We start from the raw sequence: 27,736 nt of genomic DNA on the forward strand, positions 1-27,736 counted from the left end.
AGCGTTATTTTACGACCCTACCGTTACCGTCTTCGCTTATTCCCAATTTTGACTTCAAGCTAACTTTCGAATCACAGCCGTGATGTTATTTGTGATAACACACTCCCTCTCGTGTTTTATTGCTTAAATGTGAGATGCATCAATATGCAATATTTAGAACTTAAAATCGTACAAGCTTACAAAGAGGTCAGCATTTGTACCCGTTAAGCAAAATGTGTACATGCTGGAAGGTACCTGCGTACCTTTAAAACACTACTTTATGGTGCATCCACTGCAAATACAGCACTGTGCTTGTAGCATCTGAACTGATTTCTCTGGAGTGATGGACTTTTATCTAATACTTTTGGGATGAGTTGAAGCAGCAGAACTAATCGACCCACATCAGCACCTGACCTCACTCATACACTCAGCATATTAAGAGTGTTTGTGAGCAGATAATTAATACGTTTCTAAACGTCAGACTGACCTTTAAGGCTGTCGTGTACAGTGGCATTCAGTCTGTGGTTTTTTGTTCGGTTAGTGCCGTGTTTCCGCCCATTCTGCTCTTTCTTCTGCGCTGGAGTTTTCAGATGAACGTTCACCAAGGTGAGCTCAGATGATCCGATCTGGTATTGTAGAAAAAGAGGGAGGACTGTTAGCATAAGATATCTTATCCACACACTCTCACAATATTTTTATATAATGGGCATAAAATACATCAAGCTGATAAGATATAGATAGAACTAAAGCCAGTTCTCGATTGGTTATATAACAAGGCTCGTAAAAAACATTATTGCAATTTGTTTTTGTTTTAAATGTCAAACAAATATGATAAAGTAGATAACTAAACTTATCTGTATAACTAAGGTATTTAGTAATTAAATAATTTTGACAACAGTCAGTTGTGTGCACTGTCTGGTATAATAAGTCAACCATAAAAATCTATTCCCATTAGGCAGGGTTTTCTAAAATTTGTCACCTTGGCGACCGGTGTTTTGTAGTTTTGAGTCTCTACAGCTTCTGTAGATCACCCAGAATAAAGCTCTGATTCTGTTCTTCCTACTGTTATCTCTATATGAGTGTAGGGATGTGATGTACAGCTGAGGATGTTCACTAATAGTTAATATTAGTGTGTTTTGTTGGTTGAAAAAAAAAAAACTACAGTTTTTTTTCTGGTCACATGATTTCACTTCATGCGTTTTCTGCAGTGGCCTGCTTGCCACAAGGTCAAAAATAGAACCATGTTAAATTTTGACCACAGTAAGGGTTATAGAGGCCTGATTATGGATGTGAAAACACACCGCTTTGCACACTGAAACAACTGAATCCAATGGGGATCAGCGTTCAATGGCGCGGCTACTCATGCAGTGTGCAAGCACCTTTACTCACTATTTTCTCTGGCCAGGGCTGCTAGTACTTACGTAAAAATGAGCAAGGTAGGGTTTAGTCTGGCCATGGTTTCCATTGCCATTAGTAGCAGCGTTGTCAATCACCACAGTGTCCTTCAGCTCGATACCGACCGACGAGTCCCAGAGGAACCCGGAATATTCTGAACCCTGCACAGAACAAAGCACACAAACACATTAGACTATTTTCTTGCTAAGCCTTGCTTTTTTTAGTCAAAGCTTGTTTCAGAGTTCATACACCTTTTAACCAATAAATTTCCAACAGTGCAGACATGGACAATAAAACCAAAAATGAACTAAAACTATAATCAAATTGATTATTGTAGGTCTAAAATAATTCTGACATACAATCTTTAATAATAAAATGTGTGTCAGATCCTGAGAGCTCCATTGTGTAGGGCTAAATTACTGAATTAACTCTGATCTGATGTAACTGTTAGCTCAGAATAGATTTTCTCCATCAATAAACTAAAACACAAAGATTTGTAGCCCAAATTTCCATGACTTTTTTTCAAAACTTCCTGAGTATTTCTATTTTTCTAAAACTTTTCCAGGCCTGGAAATTGCTATTTTAAAATTCCATGTCTTTTTCAGGTTTTTCATGACCGTATGAACCCTGTTGTTTTTTTGCCTTTTCACTTTTTATAGTATTTATAGTGTTTATTTATATAGTTTACCGAACATGTATCCACCACTGCATTTGTGGGTGGAGTACAGATGGATGAATACTTTATCAGTTGTTGATTATTTAAAAAAAGCTGTGGAAGTGAAGATGCTGAATGTTCTCTGATTGGGAGCGCATAAAGAAACTTTGACCTCTCTGAACTGTGTGTGTGTTTATGCTGGAGGCTGCTATGTGTAGGTGGATTAGCAGTTAATGATCTATTTAGATAGAGAAATATGTATGAGATAAGAAAGGGCAAGGGAAGGAACACTCAGCTCAGGACACACCACACACACAAATGGTTGACTGTTGCATTATCCTCATCACTGCAGATAGCTTAATGGCTACAAGAGCTACAATTTTATACTTGGAAACTATGCAAATCCCTTATTGCATACTATTTATATATTTTTTCATTAGGTAATAACTCAAATTATTAAAAAAAAGTATCCAAAGTGTTTCCTTCACCCTAAAAGCAGTGTATTGGCCAAAAAGTGCACTGGAGCTTTAAGGCAAACAAGTGCACGTTTGTGCTAACCAGATTACAATTTAGCTCTGTGCCCAAGTCAAAAGTAACCTGGCAGTTATAGCTAACAGAAAACATTGTAAGAATATTCCTAAAACAGAACGTTGAACATTCTAAGAATGTTAACTTAAATGTTCAGAAAATGTACTATTAAACTAAAATTGTTAGCTGTGTATTAGTCAGGGTATTTGCTGTGATTAACAGTTCATTCAAAATATGAATATTGCTACATTCATACAAATTATGACCAACACTCCTGCTCATTGAAATGACATCAAACACCGACTACAAAACAATTTTTTTTAATTTGTTAATTTCACGTATTATGTATTTAACTTATGTATATAATTCTATGTAATTCATGCCTTCATATTTTGATGTGCCTTGTGTGTACTGCTGCTACAAAATGTTCTTATGATCATAAACTAAACTAACAAACTAATAAAATCTCAATATTTCGGAGATTTAAGAGGTTACGTCAAACTCCATTAAATTATTGACTAAACTAAACAAATATGTACTTAATCTGGAAGTGCTGTTTTTTTCAGCATGGAAAGCATGCATTTTACAAAGCAGACACCTGAAGTATAAGAAGTTACTGAATCTTAAACTGATATGACTCAGATAACACAGTGTAACACAGTTCTCACAAGGCTTTGCAGCTCTACCAAAGTTACATAGTGCAGTATTCATAGCTATTGGCCCGACGTGAAAATGTAGAAAAATGTCAGTTATTATTTTCAGTCCTTGTACAACCAGAATGTTAACAAAACAAAAGGATGGCTTAATAAAAGAAATTCAGGATTTACATTCTCTACAGCACTGAGCTTAATTTTTCTTCAGTTCTTGTTTACACCTGCCAGCTCTCATTGCAAAGATTTTCCTTGCATGTGTGTAAACACAGCTTTATCTCTCTAGAGGCCAGAGAACATCTTCTGTTTAGCCGGACATTACTGGAAACAGCTTGGACATTCTTATGTTGTCTAAACATTATGATGATGTTCATGTATTATCTGTGTCTGCTGCCCTTTACTAGACATTACACTGTTAGATACAGTGTATGTGTGTGTGTGTGTGTGTGATTACATAAGGTTAGATGAAGTGTGCTGTGTTGTGTCATTAATAATGTTCTGTGTGGTCTCATTTTTTAAAGTGTGTTTTTGAAGGCAGGCAATGTATACACTGCATATTTACATGTGTGCTGCAAAAGAGCTTATGGACTATCCAGTGGGTTCCTCTGTTTGTGTATTAACAACTGATGACATAGTAAAAAAAGGTCTTTACTGCCGCTGTCAAGCAAAAACTTTGTATCTTCAAAATAATGAATTTACCAAAACTGAAAGCCATAACTTGAATTCATTTTTAAGCCTTTCTCCTTGTTCTAATGCCACATTTACATTTTGTCAAAAAGTTAAAATGGTTATTGTGTGGGTTTACACAAAGAACGTGCACACCGTAGCAAAATTTTGTCTGAAATTGCTCATAAAAGAAATGCAGTTTAAAAGCTTCCATACCACTTGATGACATTAGCCAGGTTTGGAACAGCCTGGAACTTTTACATTTAAAAAAATACCTGTACTTTATCTGCATTCAAAAAAGTAACTTGTAATTGTAGTTTTGTATTATATTTGTACAACATTGAGCAAAATGGATTAGATTAATAATATTTATTGTTAAATCATAACTGAACACTTATGTAGCAAGTGGACAGGCATGAACTCTGACACTTTGATAAGAGCCAGATTATTGTGGCCAAAACACTGGGTCAAAGTATCTCCAACCCTACTGACAGCAATATACAGAAGGACCACAAGCTAGAAACAGGTTGTGAGGTATCTGGGGTGTTATCAATGCACAAATGTGAATGTCCTATCTTGGTTGAGTCGACAAAAAAACTACTGTGGCTCAAGTTATGTTAAGAAATAAATTTGGTTACGTTTATGGGAGAAATGTTTCAGAACACAGTACTGCAGCACCTACTAGTGCGCTTGGGGCTGCATGGCAGGTACACCGCTTATGTTGTCACAATGCACTCATTGTTCAGGAATGGTTTAAGGAACATGTAGAAGAAATAAAGGTGTTGTTCTGGCCTTCAAATTCCCAGATCTCAAACAGATCAATTAACTATAGGGCATGCTAGAACACCATGATCCAATCCATAGTGGCTCTGTTTTATAGTTTGTGTGTGTGTGTGTGTGTGTCTTACCTCGCTAGACTCTGCAGTGGGTTTCTCAGAAACTGAGCATTTCCACACTCCTCGAGGGCTTTTCCACTTGCGCACATTAAAGAGAGACGGCTGATTCAGCTCTGTGCAGAACTAAAACACACAAACACACAGAATAGAGGAGGGGAATCAATCACAACATATCAAAAACACTCAAAACTAACACAAACATGCTAATAAAGCCACTGTATGGTTACTTTATCAGAAATCCCTCATGACGTGTGCCCTGAAACAGGACTGGAGAACATATACACACACTGACTGCTGAGACCTGGCCCTGGGTGAATACTCAAACCAACACTGTTTCTTTTTATGTTCTTGTCCATCACATTCTGTCACTACAATAGCAGCAGGCACTAAACAACAATGACCCTGCTTGCTACATGGTCATTGACGTAAAGGCTAATAAATAGAGATGTGAAACTCCAGCATCAGCAGTAGCTATTCTGCAATAACCAGCCAGAAAATTCAAGATTTAAGCTTCAAGACTACCTAAAAAGAAAAAAACAAACAAGTATCTACACCAAAGCACTTGTAGTTTATCAAATGGTCAATACACTTTCAAGATACAATATTAGGGTTTTTCTTTTATTCAAATTAGGGAGGATTAAGAAGATCTATAAGGAGCACCTTAGGTATGTTTAGCACAGTATTTCAAGTATTTATTTTTCTGGAAAAAGACTAAAGTTCTTGCAGTTCATGTATGTGTAGGTTAACTGGATTTGTATTTTATTTTTTGAGCTGTGTATGTGGTGCAGTCTTAGAACAACTACAGCTCTGGAAAAAATTAAGAGATCACTTCGGTTACTGAATCAGTTTCTCAGATTTTGCTATTTTTAGATATATGTTTTAGTAAAATGAACATTGTTATATTATTCTATAAAATATGGACAACATTTCTCCCAAATTCCAAATAAAACTATTATCATTTAGGGCATTTATTTGCAGAAAATGAGAAATGGCTGAAATAACAAAAAAAAAAAAAAAAAACGCAGAGCTTTCAGACTTCTAATATTGCAAAGAAAACAAGTTCATATTTATAAAGTTCAGAGTTCATGAACTCTGGAATAACCCTGTTTTTTAATCACAGTTCATGCATTTTGGCATGTTCCCCTCCACCAGTCCTACACACTGCTTTTGAATAACTTTATGCCACCCAGGTACAAAACAAAAATAAAGCAGTTCAGCTTGTTTTGATGGCTTGTGATCAATCATCTTCCTCTAGATTATATTTCAGAGGTTTTAATAAAACCAACATCATTTAAAAAAGAAGAGCATGAACAAGAATCAGAGACATTATTTGCAACACAGTAATAACAAAAAAGTAAAAGTCAAAGAAATCTCATTATAAAACAGTATGAAAAAGCTAGGTATCACCCATCTGTTGATGTACTTGGTAAAATTTGGTAAAAGCATTAGAAAGTAACCTGAGAGTGTATTTATGTGGAGTGTGTGGGGGATAGTCATGTACACACATTGCAGCCCGTAACATGCATGCAATCGAATCTTGCATTAGAAGCCCACGACAGGAACTGAGAACCGGCCACTATGCTAAGCATCTCTGCCCTGGATACTTGGGACAATTATGTAAAACATCTGGCAGAGAAATGCGGATCCAGAAGCTTCTGAGCATGCATTACCGGAGCTGTGCAACTCCAGCAGAGCTTGACATTTTCTTTAACCCCTGACCAAAGCAGGTCTATAATTAGTCCACACAGCAAATTCCCCTCTCAGGTACCCAGGAGGGGTTTTCTTTCTGCTGCTGTAGCAATGATAATACAACAAAAGCTTATGTATACCAATTCAAATAATATAACTAAATAAACAACATAAGTTAAACTACACCACAAAAAAAGTCTCACATCCAGAGGACAATGAAATGAGTATGTTTCTAGTGGGTTTCTATTATCTACCAATCACAGATATTTGATTCACATGCTCATATGATCCTGGATAATAAAATAATGTTATTGTGAATATTGTGTATTGCTTTATGCCTGTAATTGGCCATTTAAAATCACACAATCATCCAAATCAGCAGCCCTGACTACGACTAAGGGAGTCTTCGAAACACCCATTGTTTAAGGAAGTGTCTAATATGGTATTTAATTGATATTGTGAGACTAAATATTGCAGGTAGGAGCGGTCAGAATTATTTTCCCTCAAAGCTAGACAAGATCTGCCTTAAAAATGACAAGATGTAACTAAATGTACATGTGTACAAACAATCCTACACAAAGAAGGCTACACATAACATGGAAATAAATCATCATGAAGAAATTTTTTTTTAATTTTTATAGATCTAAAGTCCTGACTGATCGCCTAGAGTTTACCGGAGGGAAACTGTAAATGTATTAGTCTACTAAACTATTCTTTTTAAAAAACAGAAAAAATATTGAAGGTAGGGCACTTCTACTTGAAGCCAGCAGGGGATTTTGGACATGGCCATAGCTTTAAAAGAATTAGATTCCTTTTTCAAATGGATAAGTGCTAAATAAATAACAATTTCCCAGTATTAGCCTTTCATTGCTAAAAGGCCCATAAAAAAACTGAAATGCCTCCAGAGGTCCCGCTGTAAACTTGTAAATGGCAAAACGATGGCCAGCTTCCCAGCAGCTTCCCACCATGCAGGCTCAGTTACTGTAGCTGAAGATTAGTGATGACGGGCTTTGGCAGAAGCTGCGGTTCAGAGAATCCTCTGGCAATCACACACTTGCTCACATCCAGCGCCAACAGGTATGTGGAGGCAGCCGAGCAGAGAAGCCTTACACGCTCCCGGCAGAAAGTAGAGCAAAACGTGCAGACAAGCACGCAGACATTCGATCATATAATGATAATCAATGACAACATTTATCAGCAGGTGAAGAAAAGGTTACAACTTTGTGCTCCAGCCAGAATGTCAATACATCACAGTGTGATGTGGAGTAGGGCTGCTTAATATAGTTTCAGCATTAATTTTGCAATGTGGTCACATGTATTAGTTACCTCACAGGGCAGACAACGTCTTGTAAAATATAAAAAGACAAACAACAGAGGCAGATCATATCTGCCCAATATCATTATTTTAGTCCAATATTGAAAATATGGAGTGCTGGATCACTGACTTCTGGTTAAATATTGCAATGCCATTTTTTTCCAATATTGTGCAGCCCTAATGTGGAAAACTGCATTCCTCGAAGGATATAAGGTGTTCATTGAAGGAAGAAGGAAGTACAAAGAAAAATATTAAGAATACAAGAAAATAAGTTGTATAAAAGGAAAAAAAATTTAAAGTAAGGAAAAAAGATGGAAGAAAAGATAAGACATAAATGAAGACTTGATGATGACAGTCCAAATCCATGTTTATCACATTTATTGAACTTTTGACTGAACTATACCATTAAACAGAGAACATGGTAAGTAACTGCAACCAGACAAAGATGATACGCAAAACAGAAAAACGGTAACTGATCTGATCTGAAGTCACTTTGTTGGGTACTACATCATTATGTTAATATTCATATTCACTGAAGTATGCAGTAAATATCAATAACATATGCATGATTAGAATATGACTCCTTTAGTCACAGTGCCAGATTTTAGTTGTAGGGTCTGATACCCAATACTGTTACTCCAAATACCGCCTCCAGTGGGTGTCCAGAAGCTCAGATATCCTCTTGACACCAACCAAACATGCTTATTATTATTTACCCAATTTGGTGGATATAGTTACAGAAATAACAGTGATAAACAATATTATTGTAATTCTAGGAACATTTAATGTCACTGACATAATTTAATAGCATAGTCATGCATTTACACATTACAAAGTTTTAATTACTATAAATATTTAGACATTGGAATTGGAACACCTGATCTTAGCCAACAAAAAGCTCCACTGTATTTTGTTTTTTGTTAAAGCTACTCTACTTCCACAGTCATTATTAAATAAACAGACCTTTACTGCAGTATGGGCTTAAGCTACTGTACCAACTCCTGTTCTCTCTGAACATAAGCAAAGGAAATGCCTCTTCCTGAGAAATCGCAGATCAGAGCTTCTAGTAAAAAGCACAACATGTAAACAAGTTCAGAATTTCACCATCCAGAGGAAACAGACCAAACATTTCAATCTTTAAAGGCTCTACAAGCATACCCTCGTAGATTTCTGTTATTTAGTTTCCTTACTTTATTCATGTGTAAAGTATGAACTAGTCATTTTAATGCATTGTTTTTTTTAGTACTGTGACAGTTCCAGTTAAACTGTGGGTTAATTCCTTTTGTATTCCTAGTAACTAAAACTATGTTTGATGCAGATGTGTTCCTGTAAGCTTTTTTTTTAATAGAACTGACTCAGAGCAGCAGAATCCCTGCTTTCTTCACACACAAAAAACACAAGTGTGTGGCTAAATAATCAGCCTAAGCTCCTATGGCATTTACACTCACTGGCCATTTTATTAGAAACACCTATTTTTTCTTATACTCACTGATTACTTTATAAGTGTGCTTTCACTCACTGGCCACTTTATTAGAAACAGCACCTCATAGTTCTGCTTTGTAGGCATAGTGTTGCACTGTAGCCCTTTCACCCCATTTCATCTCCAAGTTTCTCACCACAGGAGTCCACAATGATTGGGGTGGTATAACTGACATGGCAGCGATGACATTAGTGTAGGTGATGCTGGTATGAGTATATACAGCTGTGGTATGTTGTGAGTGTTTGAGCTTTTACACACATCTGTGTCCAGTATTAGCAATGTGTGGGTTCACCTTCCAAAAATATCCAGAAAAAATTGTCTCTGTGGTCAGAAACTAACCACTGACTAGAGAATGACTAACACAAAATATACATCAAGAGATGGCCTAAAGCCTGTAACTGAAACTACAAAACAGGGTTCTTTTATACAGTTACCAATAATAAGATTAAAACATATGAAAAATTAGATATCAAAAGAAGAGAGGAAAATATTAAAGATAAACTCGTTCAAGAGAATGGTAGGCAAAAAGAAAGAGAGAGAGAAAGATATAGAAAGAAAAACAAAAATCCTAACAAAAATTGCTAAAGAGCTCTCTGGCAGTGTATTGAACTTCGATCTTTGTTGTCATGGCAAGGATGGTTTGGTGTGTGTGTGTGTGTGTATGTGTGTAAATAACAGGCACACTGACATTGCCCTCAAGTGGCACAGTGATGACTCAGAGCAGGAAAATTGACTTATGGGTCTACTGTGAATGACAACACACTCGTTCCTCACCACAGAACCACAGCTACACCACAGAGTGTTACCCTGGTTACCAAAACATTAAAACAAAACTAAATGGTTTACGTTGCAGGACGAATTTAACCAGTCTAATCATTTATAAACACACAAAAGAACAGAACTGAAAGCTTCAGTTATTCAAGAACAGCTACTTGTATAAATATGGTTGTGCAGTTGTGTACAAGATTTTTATAAGATTTTGTATGAAAAACATACATACACATACATCGCAACACAACACCTATACATACAAATCACCTCAACTCATCCACGAACTACTGGATGGAGCATCATGTTAGAGGACACCATTCCTGATCTATACTGGTTGGCTTTAAACCCCTCTAGCCCACACCTGAGATCTCGCATGGCGCCAATAGATAATTTCAATATGCTTCAGAGATCCGTTTCATTATTGGATGCAGGCATTAGAAGGGGTGTCCACAAACATTTGGACATATAGAGCAAAACACAATTGAGTACAGTGTATTACAATCGGTCAGAATAACTGTGTGGATCACATTAGCCATATAGAACTTAAGTTATTGAGTTTGGAGGTTCACACACATGCAGAGATACAGACAGACAGACAGACAGACAGACAGACAGACAGACAGACACAGACAGACACACTGGCAGACAAACGCAACCAGACAGACTGAATGAACAGGATGGGTAATGTCTGGAAATACTGCAGAAAGCACAGTGCTGCAGAACTGAAGGGCAAGCAGAACATGCAGCGAGAAATCAAACACACACACACACTGCTGTGAAGTGGAAAAGAGAGCAAAAGAGAGAGAGAGTTACAGAAAGAGAGAATACAAGAGATACAAAGAAAGAAACATCTAGAAAATTACAGACATCTAATGTAAAGGTTCTACACACTCCCATGTCTATTATATTCATTTTGGACTCAAAATGGTTCTTCTATGGTATTACTCAAAGAACCCTTTATTTTTAAGTTAAAATATACCCAGTATTGGAATATGAAACATGTACCAAAATAAACTGAATGTTGTTCCTGAAATCTGGATTATTAAAACAATCTTTAAGACATCAATCACAGACAAACACTAACAAAGTACAGGACAACTGAACATAAACTACAGACTACAGAAACAGGAAGGCACAGAAAACAGATTGCTGGTCAATGAGGATGGGATCTGTACCCACTATCCACTGGGTAAAGCAGAAACTAAAAACACTTCCTTTTTTATATTCTATAAAAACTTATTGACAAAAAAACAGTCTTGTCACATGGAGGCTGTAAATTGTTGGAGGCTGTTAGACATGCATCTATGACGCACTAAAAGACTTGTCAACTTCATTTGCAATGGAGTTATGAACAAGAAACCTGGGCTACAATGGAGTGGAACCATATAATCTTCAGTGAAGAATCTAATTTCTGTTTCAGCTCTAGTGACAGTCGCATTAAAGTACGGAGGTCTTAACTGTCAGTGAAGCTACTTAATTTCCTACCAGCTGGTGTAATGATCTGAGGGGGTCATTGAATCCTTGCAGCAGTCGGTCGCCCCTAGTAGTGATACGAGGGACACTCATGACAGGGCTTTCAACTGGCATTTTGTAACAGGACAATGCTTGCCCACACACAGCAAAGGATTTCTTAGGAAAGACTCTACCAGACGGCAACACTCTTGGCCCTCCCAGTAGCCAGATTTATCGCCAATTGAGCATTTATAGGACCAACAGGGATTAACTTTGGAAACCTAAAAGTGTGCATGATCTACAGGCCTGGCTACAATATCTGTGGCATCTAGGGGTGGGCGATGAGGCCTTAAAATAATATCACGATATTTCATTGTATTTTCACGATAACAATACTCTTGACGATTTGACAAAACAATTAATTAAATATTATTTCAAGAACACTCAACTGCAAAATAAATTAAATGTTATTATTGCATACAAAAAACACACCCCTAACTGAGATATTAAAAAATACAAGAATTTCATCAGATTTGTAACAGAAGTCAAATGATCCAGAATGTCATGATACTAATAATGCACTTCAAATATCTCCATATATTCAGGATTAAAGTAAAATGAATGATACTGGACAGATTTAATCTGTCTCTAGTAGATATATCATGAGAAGAGTATCATTTTTTTCTTTTGCTAAAAACAGAAAAAAGTAGTTCCTTGATGTCATAATTAGGGGCGAGTGATATGGAACGTTATTTCAGGGTATAATATCGTTCATGATATTCAAAAATGTAGGCGATATTATTGCGTATGATCATGTATCATCATTACACATATAAAGTTCCATTAAATTCTAACAAATGACATGGAACAAACTTTTTTTTAGGTTGATTTTCATTCAATTTCCATTAACATTTCCAATAAAACTTGTTGCATTCTCAATCTATTCTTTATGAACTTTTATTTTTAATTTATACATTACCACACTTACAATTTAAATGCATATTACCAACAATTTGCATTAAATAAATTGATTTGGCATCATATATTTTTCCTGAAACCTATTTGATTGGATTTAATTTGATTTGATAGTTGAGAGAGGAAAAGTACTAAAGGAGATACTGTGTGTGAAAATGAGCTGAAAGAAGAGAGGAGCGAGAAAAGGAATGGGAGGAGAGAGGGATGTGGGACACCTCCATGTGGAGCAGCCTTCTGATCTTTTCCTCACACATTCTCTCTCTCACACACACACACACACACACACACACACACACACGCGCTCACTCACTCACACACACACACACCACTGCTGCTCTGTTGACCTACTTTAGCACCAGACTGCAGGCAGACGATACCAGTGGAGAACAGGTCAGACCCACCCACTCTTACAAACACACAAACAAACAGACACAAACAAGAAACACACAAGACTGTCCATTCCAGTCCATTTCAGCTCTTTAGTTGAGAACAAGAGTTTCTAATCTTTATGGCTATTATTATCTCAGCCATAATGCCATAATGTCATGCTCCCCTCCCACACTGCACCTGTTCATTAATACATATAAGTGCTGATGTCATCAGCGGTAACCTGCTCGCAAGAGGTCAACTGAGGTCTGTCATTTGGTAGCCTGTGACACGCTTATATACTGTACTGATGTTCTAAGCTGTTTAACATCACCACTATTACATAAATGTGCGTTAATGTATTTAATATTAGATTTTCTCCAAATACATACAGTTTACAAATATACTCATTTATTTCAAATGTCATGGGGCAGGAACTAGTACCGTGTCCCATGACTTTTCTGTCTCCTGCGGAAGCTAAACACTACTGCGCTGACCTGTGGGTGAGGCAGATGTCTGAGGAGAGTCCGTTGTCTGTCTGTACAGACAATTTTAGTCAAATACTGCAGTTCACAATCAGGGGACAGAGCAGGGGGGGTTGTAAGAATTTCTATATTGCATTCCACGTCACACTAAGACCACTTAAACATGAAGAGTTTTTGATTTTACCAAATTGAAAACCTCTGTAATATAATCAAGACGAAGATTGATGATCACAACCATCAAACCAAGCTGACCTGCTTAAATGCCTGTTTGCACCAGGAGTGGCATAAAGTTATCCAAATGCAGTGTATAAGACTGGTGGAGGAGAACATACCAAGATGCATAAAAACTGTGATTAAAAACAGGGTTATTCCACCAAATATTGATTTCTGAACTCTTTTTTAACTTTATGGATAAAAAACTTGTCTAAAATGTCTAAAAGCTCTGCACCTTTTTTTGTTATTTCAGCCATTACTGCAAATAAATGACAATATAGCAAATTCAGTGAAGCAGATTCAGAAACTGAAGTGGTGTTTTCATTTTTTCCAGAGTGGACATTTTTTTTCCTCAAGGCCTATTAAAAAAAGGCTATCAGAGGCTACATTTTTAAATATGTTTTAGAACATCTTTATTTTTGACCAGTAGCAGTGCTGTATGGCCCAGACAAGCTGATTTTTTATTTCTTGTCTTATTAATAACTTTATTACTGCACTTCATCTGTCAGATCTATCATTTTTCTCTTCAGCACTGAAACTGAAACTTAATTCAATCATGTTAAGCTGAGCGAATGGCTGGCGTTGCCATGTGGGTCAGCCAGACCTCTTCTTGCACCAGTTGTCAACATTCTTTTGAATGTGTAAATAATACTCATCGTTCTCTGGCGTTATTTGTCATTTCTCTAAAGAAAAGACTTCTCTGGGTTTCTGTGCTTTTTCTAGTGACTATGATGAAAGTGTGAATGTGCTGTGTGTAAGTGTGTAAATGCTGCAGTAGAGAACGCAGTAACACAACTGGTTTACTACAAAGAAATGTACAGACATTGTAAATTGACATTAATGAAAATCTAATACTAAAGCTGTTTATTTTCATTTCTACTAGCAAGTGTAAGCTGGTACCAATAAATTGTTTGCTAAACATAACCCCCTATTTGTTAAACAATATATGATATATATATGTTTTCCTTAAAGACCCTGGCAAAGTTTTGTGCAATGGATTTTGCACTATACTTGGTTATTAACTGAATCTTAAGAGATTAAATGGCACAAATAAAGGAAAATAAATAGGGGTGTTCTGAAACTTTTAGTTAAATCCACATTAGCCTGCCGCTTATCTTTGAAAAGGTTATTTTTTGAGCTAACAGATTCATCCAGTGGTATTCAGAGACTTTACTGTAAATGTGAAACAATGTAAGTCTTTAGTCTGACCCTGCCAGAAGAAACACTAAACCGTGTGGGATTTTTGGCTATGCGTAGGTAGCCTAACCCAGAATCTCCCTAACCCAGAAAGTTCAAGGCTTCCCCTGTTATTTCTAGTAAGGTGAGATAGCTTTCTAAATATGGAACCAAAAGCCTGCAGGACTGACACTGTGCATGTAGAGGAGGTGGGGGGGATTGTCATCACCTTTGTTCCATATCCTGTTGAACAAAGGCCCCAAAATCAGCTCGGATTATTCAATCAATGTACATACTCCGGTAAAAGCTAATCCATTCTGTCATCTAAAGAAGTGTGGTGAAGTGTATTATGGAAATGTCTTGTGTACACTGAGTAAAGTGTCATGTTGGTGGGTTTTTCCACAAAAGTCCAGCATCCAAAAGATAAACACTGTCCTGTAGTATTTACAGTTAAATATTTTCACACCCTGCACCAAATAGAAAACAGCTTGAGGCAAAATGAGTGTACAGGGCTTGCTCTTGATCATTTTATGATTATTTTTATGATACAATATGGTACAATGCAATATAATTTACTGTGCCCATGAAAAAATGTGAGTTACAGCGGTGGGAAGCCAACAGATTTACACAACACCATAAATTATGCAATATATAAAAAGAACTACTATCAGCACAATAAATCATAAGCAATAACAATAACACCTCTACAAAAATCCCCTGGCCATCTACTGTCATTAAAAACACAATCACATTTGTACATGCAATAATAAAATATTTTAGTTGGGTGGTAATATCTTATCTAATACAAACAACCCATTTTTTTAATCAATATTGGTGAAAATATCACTGATTCACTAGATTCAGCCTGAAATCATAAACCAATATCAGAAACCTCTTGAGACTTTTTAATTTCAGTTATCAGGACATTTCTTTCTACAGAATCTCAGATATTCTATGAAATAATATTCCTCTTTCTTTCACAATATCCTCACTCCCTCTTTTACTAATTCCCCTGATTGTCAACAGTTCAGGAATAGATGTTTATGTTCAGCTCTGTTTATGGCCAGAGATTCAGTTTTTTACCACTACATTACTTAAATAGATTTGCAATGAAGCAATCTTGACACATCACATCTTGATTTGATTGGAGTGTTTATCAAAGTACTGTAAATGTTTATGAATTACAGCCATTTTTAGTATTTTCATTTTTAAAAGCTCAAAATTAATTTGGCATACCAACAATACAGAATATAAGTGTACCTACACATCAAAAGTTTGATCAAATTTCTCTTTTTCCTGTGAAAAGGACAGAATTCCTGTATTACGAGTTCTGAGTCACCGGTTTTTTGTCCTTTTTTTGTAACTAACGAAAAATGAATTATAAATGATAAATGCTTGTTTTTGGTAATCAGCTCTGTGCTACAACTTCTGGCGTTCAACTTCCAGGCAGAATCTCCCAACAGAAGAAAACAGCTGGAATTAATTAAGTACAATTTGTGCCATCCAAACTGATTACAGAATTATCATATAGTGATAGGAAAGCCCAGATAGATATATAATATAAACCAGTAACATTACCTTATTTAGAGCTTCACGGTCAGCCAGGTCCTGAACTGCTAATAACTTGATGCTAGAGAGATAGAGATGGAAGTAGAGAGAAGAGAGAGAAACAAGATAAAGAAATTATTAGAGCTACTGCTGTTATACATTTTATGTAAAAAAAAATTGTGGACCACTGTTGATTCTTCTGTGAACAAGGATTGATAGCTGCTTATATTCCCTCTTTGCTGCAGGAACAGCCTCAGATCTTTTGTAAAGGCTTAACACTAGATGATAAAACATTGCTGTGATACATTTTCAGTCACTAGAGTCTCAAGTAAAATGATACATGATCAGTTCATAGACTCACTCTAGATGTGTTGGATGGAGTTTTATCTCTACAGAAAAACGCAGATCCACAGCACAATGCTAGGGAGGGGTTTATACCGTTTTAGTCCATAATTGACAAAGGTGAGCTTTGGCTCATGAACATCAATAGTAATTCCCCGTCAGTCTCCTGCCTCTACCACACCCTAAAGTAAACTGCAGCAGCAGACAGGAGAGAGTCTTAAACAGAAACTTCAGCATGCTAATGATGCTAATAATGCTTAGCGCGCAAACACAGCAGCACGAGGTGAGCACAGTCAATATTTAAACTCATGATAAAGACCAAACTGTTTCTACAGACTGGTTCTCTGCTATCTAGCAGGATGCAAACAAAAAACAGGATTCTAACATCAGATTCCTTTATATACCCCTAAGCAGGACGTTCTATCTGTTTAAAGAACAGTAGTAAAAAAATACAGATTTATAACTCTTTCTTCTCCTAACCCAGTATAGTTGCTCAAGACATGTTTGGTTTGCATCACTAGTGCACTTGAGGCTATTGTACTATCAAAAGAGGTTCTGAATCTTCTAGAATCTCATAGTAGTGAGTATAAATGACCAAAATGAATCATAACCCCAAACCCATGGCCTGCCAACCATTCAGAAATGGACTGACCCAAATCAGACAAAAATTGGAAAACTTTGCAGTCCAATGCATTTAATAATCAGGATCAGCAAAAAAAAAAAAACAAAAAAAAAAAACAAAACAAAAACATCAGCATCAGCACCATACAATTGACTGAATGTACTTATCAAACTCCAAAGGAGCAAAATGTTTAGGTGACACCAAACTACTGCACAAAAAATGCCTTTACTTTACTGTACTGCTTTTGTAGACTTTCTGTAATGCTGATTCAGCCACACTGTATTTGTGAAAAAAATCCATCAGAATCAGCCCAAAATTCCTATAAAACAACATCTGTAAATATGCATGTGTGTGTGAGCTCATTTCTGTGTAAGAGCAGATTGTGGCAATAATATAGATGTCCAAATTACATTTTTTGGCTCCTGAGTTTAAGTCATTTAATTTTAGGTATCTGCTAATCTGATACTTTGGCAATGCAATAAAAAAAAGAAATGCATCCAAGTTGTCACGTAAAGTTTTAAAGTTAATTTTTAATTTCTAAAAAAAGAGTATCAATACATACCATTTTAACCTGCAGCGTAGTGTTTACAACATGGATCTATGGACAATGTAATATTACTTTTTTCTTTTGAATCACTGATCCTGATACCTTCCACTCAATTTTCACCCTTCTCCTTCAGAAAAGCATAATTACAAACAAAGCAATGAATATTATAGTATTATATTTTATAATCAGGCTGAACTTTGGCAACTACATTTTCAGATACCATTACACAATTGCAAAAGCCCAAATTGGCACATTGTTTAGTGGATTCTGACTGTTCTATAGAGATAGAGTTGAAGGCTCCTCCCCTTTCATGACCTGGAAAACCTTCTGATTGGAATGACCTGACACTTTCACTCATATCTCTCTTGTATACTTTGTTTTCTTTTGTTTTAGGTTTGTAGCTGTGTAGATGTGTTGACGTGAATTAACATATGGCAAATTATTGGCCAACTTCCACCACTGACAATTAACTCATACTGACTCACACTTCATGCTTGGAGGGACGAAGTCTGTCTGACTCTGGACTGGCCATAACACTGCCCAAGCAAAGCAGAATCATTAACATTAAAAACAAGAACCTGAAATGAAACTTCTCAGATCACTTCTCTATACTTTATCGAACCTACACAGTTAGTCTTACTGTTCAATTTCCAACCAACTCACTCATTTACCCACAGCTTCAGGCTCAGTCACATGCTGGTCACGCTGCTACATTTTTTTTCAGGTGCACATTTAAACAGTAATATATAAACATATAGAACAATTATTAACATAACATAACGTATAAAATCAGAACAATTAAACGAATACAAATTATATGCAGCAGTCTAAACCATTTGCTCTTTAGTTAATTAAATACACTAGGGCTGTACACTTTATTGTTCAGCATCATACACAGATTTGTATACGTCATGTGCAATAGTCACATAAGATGTATAATGTCAAAAAATATAACGTCACAAAAGAAACATTTGCATGGTTCTCCCCTTTTAAGCCATATACAGCTCTGAAAAAAATAAAAGATCACTTAAAATTATGAGTTTCTTTGATTTTACCAAATTGAAAACTTCTAAAATATAATCAAGAGGAAGATTGATGATTAAAAGCCATCAAACCAAGCTAAACTGCTTGTAAACGTTATTGTGCAATTAAGGAGTGTGTAAGACTGGTGGAGGAGAACATGCCAAAATGCATGAAAACTGATTAAAAACCAGGGTTATTCCCAAATATTGATTTCTAAACTCTTAAAACTATATAAATAGGAACTTTAACCATTTCGAATTTTCTGCAAATAAATACTCTTAATGACAATATTTCTATTAGGAATTTGGGAGAAATGTTGTCCATAGTTAATAGAATAAAACCACAATGATCATTTTACTCAAACATAAACCTATAACAGCAAAATCAGAGAAACTGATTCAGAAACTGAAGTGGTCTCTTTATATTTTCCAAAGCTGTATATTTAGAGCGCTGGGTGAGACAGAGTACAAGTACTACCAAATCCAGCATGTAAAACAACACTAACTTTAGCTAGCTGACTAACAATTAATTAGTTGTATAACACTGACCGTTTTGAACACTATCAGCAGACAAACTGTAAAAACAACAAAAAATCTTGTACAGAACGTCTATGCAGTTTGTAGAAAAAAAAAATGTTCATTTTACTCAAACATATATCTATAAATAGCAAAATCAAAGAAAGTGATTTAGAAACTTTAGTGGTCTATGTATATACAATGTAATCTAGAGATATCTGGTGACAACTCCTGTATTTTTTTTATTGCAGCTCAACAAAACATCACAATGTTGTGCAGCCCTAAAAACACCATAATAAAAACAGTTCTTGTTGGAATTGACTCCTTCTACAGTCTGAACTCTGCTCCATTTAAACAAGTATCTCTATCAGACTCGGGTAAAGTCTAACTGAACAGCTGGCCTACACCATCAGCACAACAGAGAAAGTGCAAGAAGATTACACCTGGGAGAAATTCACTGTCCAGAAAGACCTCTCGATTCATTAGAAGCATCAAACCTTCCAGGCACAGAGTTTCAGCCTGAACTTTTAACAACAGTTTAGAAAAAAGAACAATTCAGCACAGGCACTAAACACTGGAACCAAAACTGCTTTATCACTGCCTTTAAAACATAATAAACATTACTCAGAAAGAAAGCAAGGAGTACCCAGATGTGTGTCAAAGAACTCGCTGAACCACACACATACCTATCATCATCACCACATCAACAGTACAGCTTAAACAGCCTCGAGCCTTGGCAGACCTTCAAATCACCTACTTAACATGGAACGTAAAAACAGCTGAAATGAATCAGGTTATGTAACAGTTACAAATCCACTTTATACAACACTGATGTGTCCTGAATCCAGCGACGTTCATCCCTCTGATCTCAAACATTAGTTTCTGTATGCGTGAGGTCTCTTTTTAGTCCTGAGGAGCATGAAGATTTGCCACTCCTGCACACATCACAAAGTAAAGACTGCTAAGAGGTTCTAATTGGTCATTGCTGCTGGTGGTTTCATGGGAAATGTGATATTACTGGGTAAAAGAAGGAATGTCCTGACCCAGTTTTTTGACCCTGAACTGAGGCTGATCCTGATCTGATCTTAGTGTTTCTATAAATAACACAGCTACATAACTATGTTGAGTCAGGAAGTGTAAATGCTAGCACCCGGCTAATTGGATTAGTATGAGATGCTGTTACTGGTTATTGTACCCTGTACTGAAAATACAAAAATAATATTTCAGCATGATTCTTGTGTAAAGATGTATATCAGCTTCTCAAAAAAAGGAAGTGAGCAGTGTTAGTAAGACAGGTTTGAAGAACACCACAGTAACAAAAAAAAAAAGAAGTTTTTTTTTGTTTTGTTTTTTTTTTGCATCAGTGGCCCAAAGCTTACCCTTGTAAAAAGGAAATATACTTCAGAGCATTAAAAGTATGTTTAAATTAGGTAAATAATACTAAAAGTGCACTTTAAATTTAATATACACATTAAATATACTTTCTCTGTATTTTCATAAAATGTATTTTTAAGCAATATGCCTTAAATGTGTTGTGTTGGTAGAAAATAATTATAGTGGCATTAAATACTGCTTAAAGTGCACTTTAGTGTATTATTTCTCCTAGCAGCATTAAGGTGTACACAATATGCCTATTAATACGCAAAGGAGTACATTTACAATAAACGTCATGGGTATTAAAAAAGGTGTTTAAAAACATACTTAAATATACGTAGTTTTGCAGAAGTTAAACGAAAAAAAGCGATGTTTTGTTGTGTTTAAATATAGCTCAATTACAACTGAAATATATTCAAGTTGTAATAAGTAGTTACAAAAATAGTAAATTGCGTATGTACTTAAGTACATATTTTAATTTTTAAAAAAGTATATACTTCTTCATGTTAAATATCATGATACACTTTACTTTCACAAGGGCACCCTTACTATTAGGGTTGATTCTGCTGCAGTAGGGAATTTACACAACACACAGCATCAGTCCTGATTATCAAATCTACAGAGTCAGCTGTGCCCCTGAAAACAGCACAGAGAGCAACACACACACAGACACACACACCCAACACTGCAAACACCAACACAGCCCCTTCTAACAACTTCTCCATTAATACACAGGGTATAAAAACAGATATAAATGCTTAAAAGATCATAGAGCAGTTTGCATTTTACAATATTTTTTTATACTGATTACTGTTTATTTTGTACGTTGCTGCTGAACTGCACAAATTCCTAGATTTGACTCATCATCAGTCTGTTCTTTTTCAGCCAGCTCTGACTCAAACTAAATATTTGCACTAACATGAGAAATAAACTAACATGATTTGTAAGGGAAGCAGAGTAGACTTTTAATACCACTAACCAGATACCCCATTCGAGAGTAGATAAGTACTTCAGTGTGTTATCAGTCCACTTCATCAAGTATGACAAGAGCTAGCAAACAGGAATTTAGTTCAAATTAACAAAAGAACATAAGGGTTCTTAATGTTTTTGTTAACTACTTAAAGTTAACTACTTGGCGAGGTTAGCTACACTAGCCCCTTAGCTCTAATGTAAAACTAAAAGCTAAAATGAAGACATTTTAGACCCTAAACATGACTTTGCTGAGCTAAGAAAAGAGAACCAACTGTGAAAATGTTCTGTTTCTCTGTTGCTGTTGCTTAAAACTCTGCTGCACCATAACCCAAACAGAGCACACTGCAATTTTACTCATGATTCACGAGTGTAGGCTACAGATATAAACACACATTAGATCCATTAGACGCGTTCTGAGGTCTGTACCACATCAAGCTGACCACCACACACAGCAAAGTAACACCCATTAACGTTAACACTCTCCTTTATCTGGCAGGGCAACCTCCTTGGCTGGTCTTCCACAGCCAAAAGTAATGAAACACACTGATTTCATCATTCCACAGTAATCTGTAGGGATTACTGACAAGGGCAGATTAGATTGATTTAATTTCAGCACTAATACATCATCATCTGCTCAGACATTCATTCGTCTACTTCAGAAACACTTACAATAGAAATGTGTAATAATTGTTCTGTGTAATAATTAAGTATCTTCATTAAAACATCTACATGGAGGCCTGTTATGATAACTACTTGTTTGGTGGTAGATTATACCAAAAATAATTGGAACATACAATACTATTTGTGTAAAAAAAAAAAAAAAGATGCTGATAAAAAGATTATGTAATACAATTTAATCCAAAAGGACACAGTTACACTTTTAGAGAGATATCATGTTTTTTTCCCCTGTTTGTGTTGGGCTAGTTGTGTATGACTAGCTAAAATATTGGGGAAATGTCCATCCAACTGCAATCTGCCAGTTCAAACTCTATGGAAACACATTAGGAAAGGTTCAGGACGAGCCTGCGGTCAGCTGTACTATCCCCTAATAACACACAAACACACATGCAGCAACTCACAGGCACAGACACACATACACTCCAATGACAGCAGATACACAGCATCATGCATACCACAACAGTCAGAACTAGCAGAGTTTTGGAAGTGAGTCAGAGTGTTTGTCTTAGAGGGAGAGAATGAGTGCATGTGAGCAGGGTTACTGTAGGGCATTTCTGAGCGAGCTACTTCTCCTGTCCTGCAGTAACCTCAGAGCCGGCTGATACACTGCTTCCCTTTGGCCTGCATGCGTACAGAAGCTGAGGGTGTGGTGTTTTCTCCTCAGCCATTGAAGAAATCCTTAGGCTTCTAGGTACTGAAAGGTCAAAATTAACGCAAAAAATGACATTCAGAACCTCTAATTAACATGACTTTGTCCATATCAATAATTTATCGCCCAGTACGAGGTCACTATGGCTATAGTAGGGATCAGCTTCTGAACGTAATGTCTAATAAATAAGCAATAATACACGAGAGGGAGTGCTATAATGTGGAATATTGGCACTGCTGTGCTGTGATCGTAGGCACGATCATACCACATTTTCACTATTGCTGTTTATTGAAAGATTTTGAGTTAAAGAGGACAAGAAAATACAATCTGTTTGGTTATAAAAAAAACTCCACGAGTTAAAATAGTTCCATTGCTGCTCTGTTTGTAGCTGTGCTGTTTGGTTTGTAAGTGCTGCATCGTTGCTAGGTTACCTGTATGTGGCGGAGTAATCCATGGAGAGCTTCAGTTACAGTGCATTACCGGCTGATAATGTCACTTATAAAATGCCTCTCAGCCAATCACATTGCAGGGTCAGAACTAGTTGTGGTATAATGAAAGAATAATAGAAAAATGGAAGAAACTGATTTTTATACCCGGACAGTCAGCATGGCGCTAACTGGATGTTTAAAGCATCTTACCCTCACAACGTCAAAATCACATTAAAGTCTGTAGAGATGTTCAGCAAACTATAATAGCCTTGATAATGTGGCTATGAGTTCGTCACAAGTTCATGCTATACACTAGGGCTGGACCCGAATATTCGGGTATTCGGATATTCGTTCGTTGAGTAGGTATTCGGTTTTTAATTTTGGTATTCGGATATTCGTTTTTTTTTCTCCTTTCCAGAGTTCCACCTCACTCTAACCACTTCTGTTTTAGCGGGTCCCGTCAGAATATCTTGCGCGCGGGACAGAACTGAACTGTTATTGGCTGGAGCGGGAGTTTAATCCAGACGATGCGGGAGCAAGAAAACTGTAATAATTGTAAAAAAAAAAAAAAAAAAACCTAAAGAAAACTCTCAACGCGCAGGATGGACCGACACACACACGCACACACCGATGGTGTTTGGACTGTGGTAAGGAACGGGACCACACTATTCAGCGCTGCTGTTTTAATAAATATATAAGTAAATTTGAAGCATTAAATGTAGTTTATTTAATTTATATTAGGAACGTGGGGCGGGAGCGGCAGAAATGTGTATGTGGCGGGCGGGCGCGGGATTAAAAGAAGCAATTTTTTTGCGGAGCGGTAACGAGACAGAAACGCGGGAGCGTGGAAGAGTGGGTTTAAAAATCAGTCTCGCGCAGACCTCTATTATACATGATAAAAAAAAAATGCAGGCTCTTCGAAACTGATTTATATAATAAAACGTAAGGGGTAATGTGGCAACAGTAGGGGCTAAATCGGTTACAAAAGCCTGGCCTACAAAAATGATGTCTGAACGAATTTCCTCTTATCTAATATAATTTAAAATGGTTTAAAAATATAAAATAATTTCTAAGCAAACGAAATATTTAATATTGAGCTTATAGCCCAAGTGCAAAAATACAAAATCAGTAATACGGCTATGCCCTGCACAATGCTTAAACCGAAATAGACCAAGTACAATAACGTCATTAACAATGACTTTCCTCTGCTCTAATATAATTTAACATGGTTTAAAAATATAAAATAATTTCTAAACAAACGAAATATTTAATATTGAGCTTATAGCCCAAGTGCAAAAATACAAAATCAGTAATATGCCCTGCACAATCCTTTAACCGAAATAGACCAAGTACAGTTTACAATGACTGTCCTCTAATATAATTAACAATGTTTAAGAATATAAAATACTTCCTGAACAAACGTTTTTTTTGTTTGTTTTTTTAAGCAAATAGCCTAAGTGTGAAAACACAAACAGCAATTTACTGGGCTGGCTTGCGCAGCGGAGAAACCGTGCAGCAGCCTCCTAGCCTGCTTACGCAGCGGATAAGCCGCGTGTGGGGCAGCAGAAATTCCGGGATGAAAACACAAAGAAATCTGGGCTAAAAACACAGAAAAAATATGGGGTGAAAACACAAAAATATGGGGGATAAAAACACCAAAAATCCGGGGTGAATATGTCTCGTCGGTCAGAGCAAATTGAACATTTTTCAGTGGATTAAAGGGGCCGTGATTTGCTTTTTTTTATTTATTTTTTTTACCTCTTTTTTTAAAAACGAATATTCGAATATTCGCTTCGAATCAGTGCCGAATATCCGGAGCTCAAAAAACGCTATTCGGGCCAGCCCTACTATACACTATGGTTGGACAACGAGCAAAGAGATGATATAATGGGGGTATTTATTGTGAAAAGGAACTGGCAACCCAGAGGAGAGAAATAGAAAGATTAGATTTGCTAGATAACTTTCCCACAGTGACAGCTCTTCAAACTGAAAACTCTGAAGGCTTGCAGTATGGATGAAGTGTGTGTGTGTGTGAGTGTGTGTTAATGAGCCGTGATAACTGTTTTAGTAAGGGGAACAGTTCAGTGTCCTGCAGTGACCCCAGCCATCAGAACACAGCCTGATGAGGAAACACTGCACAGCTGAGAGAAACACAGATAACAGCAGTCCTGACCTACTCTTTCCTTCTTTATCCCTCTCTCTCTCTCTCTCTCTCTTCTACTCCTTTACTCTCTTCCCTGTCTTTCTTTTCATATCCTCCTCTACTTTTATCTCTACATTTCTTTCTACACCTTCCTCTCTCCCACTCTTTTCAGTCCTACTCTTTCCTTTTTTAAATATCCTTCTCATCCTTCTTTTTACTTTCCGTACTCCTTTCTTTCTACCTTCTCTCTACCTCTATTTATTTATCCTTCTTTATCCCTCAGCCTTGACTTTCAACCTGTGCTCTATAGTTCTATCCTACTTTATACACCTTTATTCATTCCTTTTCCCATTTTATCACAATCTCCCAACTTTACTCCCTTCCCAGTCTTTCCAATCTTATCTTTCTCTCGTTCTACCCTTTTAATATCTCTCTCTAGCAGTCTCTCTACCCCTGACTCTCTCCCTATGTATCCTTTTGTCTTTTCTCTATCTTTCTTTCACTATCCCTCACTTCTTACTTTCCCTTATTTTTTTCATCACCAGTTTTTCCTTATCCCTCATTCACTTTTTTATACTCTCTCCCTGTAGATCTTTTCAATCGATCATTCTGTCTTTTCTTCTTTATATTCCTTTATATGATGTCACTCTGTTGTAACTTCTCTTTATCTACTTTTCTCTGTCTAACTCCATCCTTACTTCTTTATCCCTCACATCACCTTTAATCTCTCCTTCTTTATCCTTCATTGACTTCTCCATCTTTCCATCTTAATCATAAACTTTCTATGCTTCTTTTCTTCCCTTACCCCCTTATTTTACTTTCTTCCTTTACACCCAGCTCTGTTTAGCCCTTTATCCATTGCTTGCCCTACATCTGTCTCCTTCTACCCCTTCATTCCTAATATCAACACATCTCATTTTTTTCTATTCCCCTTTTTCTCACGCAATGTTTGCTTTTTAATCTCTCTGTCTGCGTCAGTATGTGTGTGAATTGCTGTGTGTGCTATATTCCCGTACAGAGCCGACAGTCAGCTGACTGCATGTTTTAAAGCAGTGCGGTCATTCCCCTCATCAGCAGCTTTACTGATGTGTTTTTCTGCCTCGACTCAGAAGAAAGTGCAAGTCTTTCACTGCTGAGACCTCACTGATCAGATCAGCTGGGTCTAGCCAGAAGGGATGAGGAGAAGGTCAAAGGGGGAAGAAGAAGTAATGCTGATTAGGAGATTCACTCACATGATGGTGGTTAGCACGACATCATGTCCACACAAACCAACACAGGGAAAGGTCACTTCATTCAGTGAGCAGACAGAAATGCAGACGTTTGATACAGATCAGAGAAGACCTGTGTATCATGCCCTGTTCACACAGCAGGTAAAAGTGGCCCAAATCCACTGGCCAAATCTGACCAAACTGATATGGTCACTGATTTTGTCTTTCTGAGGGGTACAGTAATCTGTTTAAGACTTGTTTACATGGTTTTTGACACTGTAAACTTCTACAAACATAGACTAAGGAACATTGCATGTTAACTGTCTTTATTTTACACATACATGTGTGAGCATACAATTGATTTAAGTATGTTAAAGCAGCTGTCCATAAGATTTTTTCATTTTACACTGAAAGTAGTCCCTTTCCTAAGTTGGGAGAGGGCAAAATATTATAATAAATGCCATAAGTCCTTCTGCTACTACCCTTGCAAAGCCACATACATTCATTACAAAAGGGTGTCTGGTAGATCATGGCACCTTTTCCTGGAAACAACAGTGGTTTAGCTGCTAATGGTGCTGATACAAGCACTTCTGCGGACATGGAGATATCAGAACTGCAAACACAGTTTTCACTAGGGCTGCAACTAATAATTATTTTGGTAGTTGATTAGTCGATTAGTCAGTGATTATTTCTGCCATATCCTTCATCTCTAAAAACAACAGAAACAGCTGAACATTAGTATAATGGTGATTAGATTAAATAGTGATTAAAATTTGTTGTGTTTGGGCACTTTTGGAGACAGACACTAAGATGAGTATAACCCAAGTGTAACCTTGAGCTATTTACACATCTCCTGTTGCGCTTCTTTCCCCAGCACTTTGAGTAATGCAGTACTGTTACAAATTAACGATTAGTCGACAATGACATTTGTTGTCTACAAATTTAAATAAATCAACATTGTTTATTATATTGACTAATCATTGCAGCCCAAACCTT

At 36.6% G+C, this 27,736-nt stretch overlaps 1 protein-coding gene across 1 annotated transcript in view; it reads right to left on the minus strand.

Annotated features, from left to right (window-relative positions):
• Window positions 1-27,736, minus strand: part of eepd1 (endonuclease/exonuclease/phosphatase family domain containing 1) — a 36,656-nt gene that overhangs the window by 2,464 nt on the left and 6,456 nt on the right. The window contains exons 2-5 of the mRNA XM_007254726.4: window positions 16,270-16,321; window positions 4,782-4,892; window positions 1,401-1,535; window positions 467-605 (exon numbers count right to left, since the gene is read on the minus strand). Coding sequence (XP_007254788.3) covers window positions 467-605; window positions 1,401-1,535; window positions 4,782-4,892; window positions 16,270-16,321 — 437 coding nt within the window. The remainder of the gene's footprint in view (window positions 1-466; window positions 606-1,400; window positions 1,536-4,781; window positions 4,893-16,269; window positions 16,322-27,736) is intronic.

The sequence above is a fragment of the Astyanax mexicanus genome, chromosome 3 (assembly GCF_023375975.1).
Source record: "Astyanax mexicanus isolate ESR-SI-001 chromosome 3, AstMex3_surface, whole genome shotgun sequence".
Classification (NCBI taxonomy): Eukaryota; Metazoa; Chordata; class Actinopteri; order Characiformes; family Acestrorhamphidae; genus Astyanax; species Astyanax mexicanus.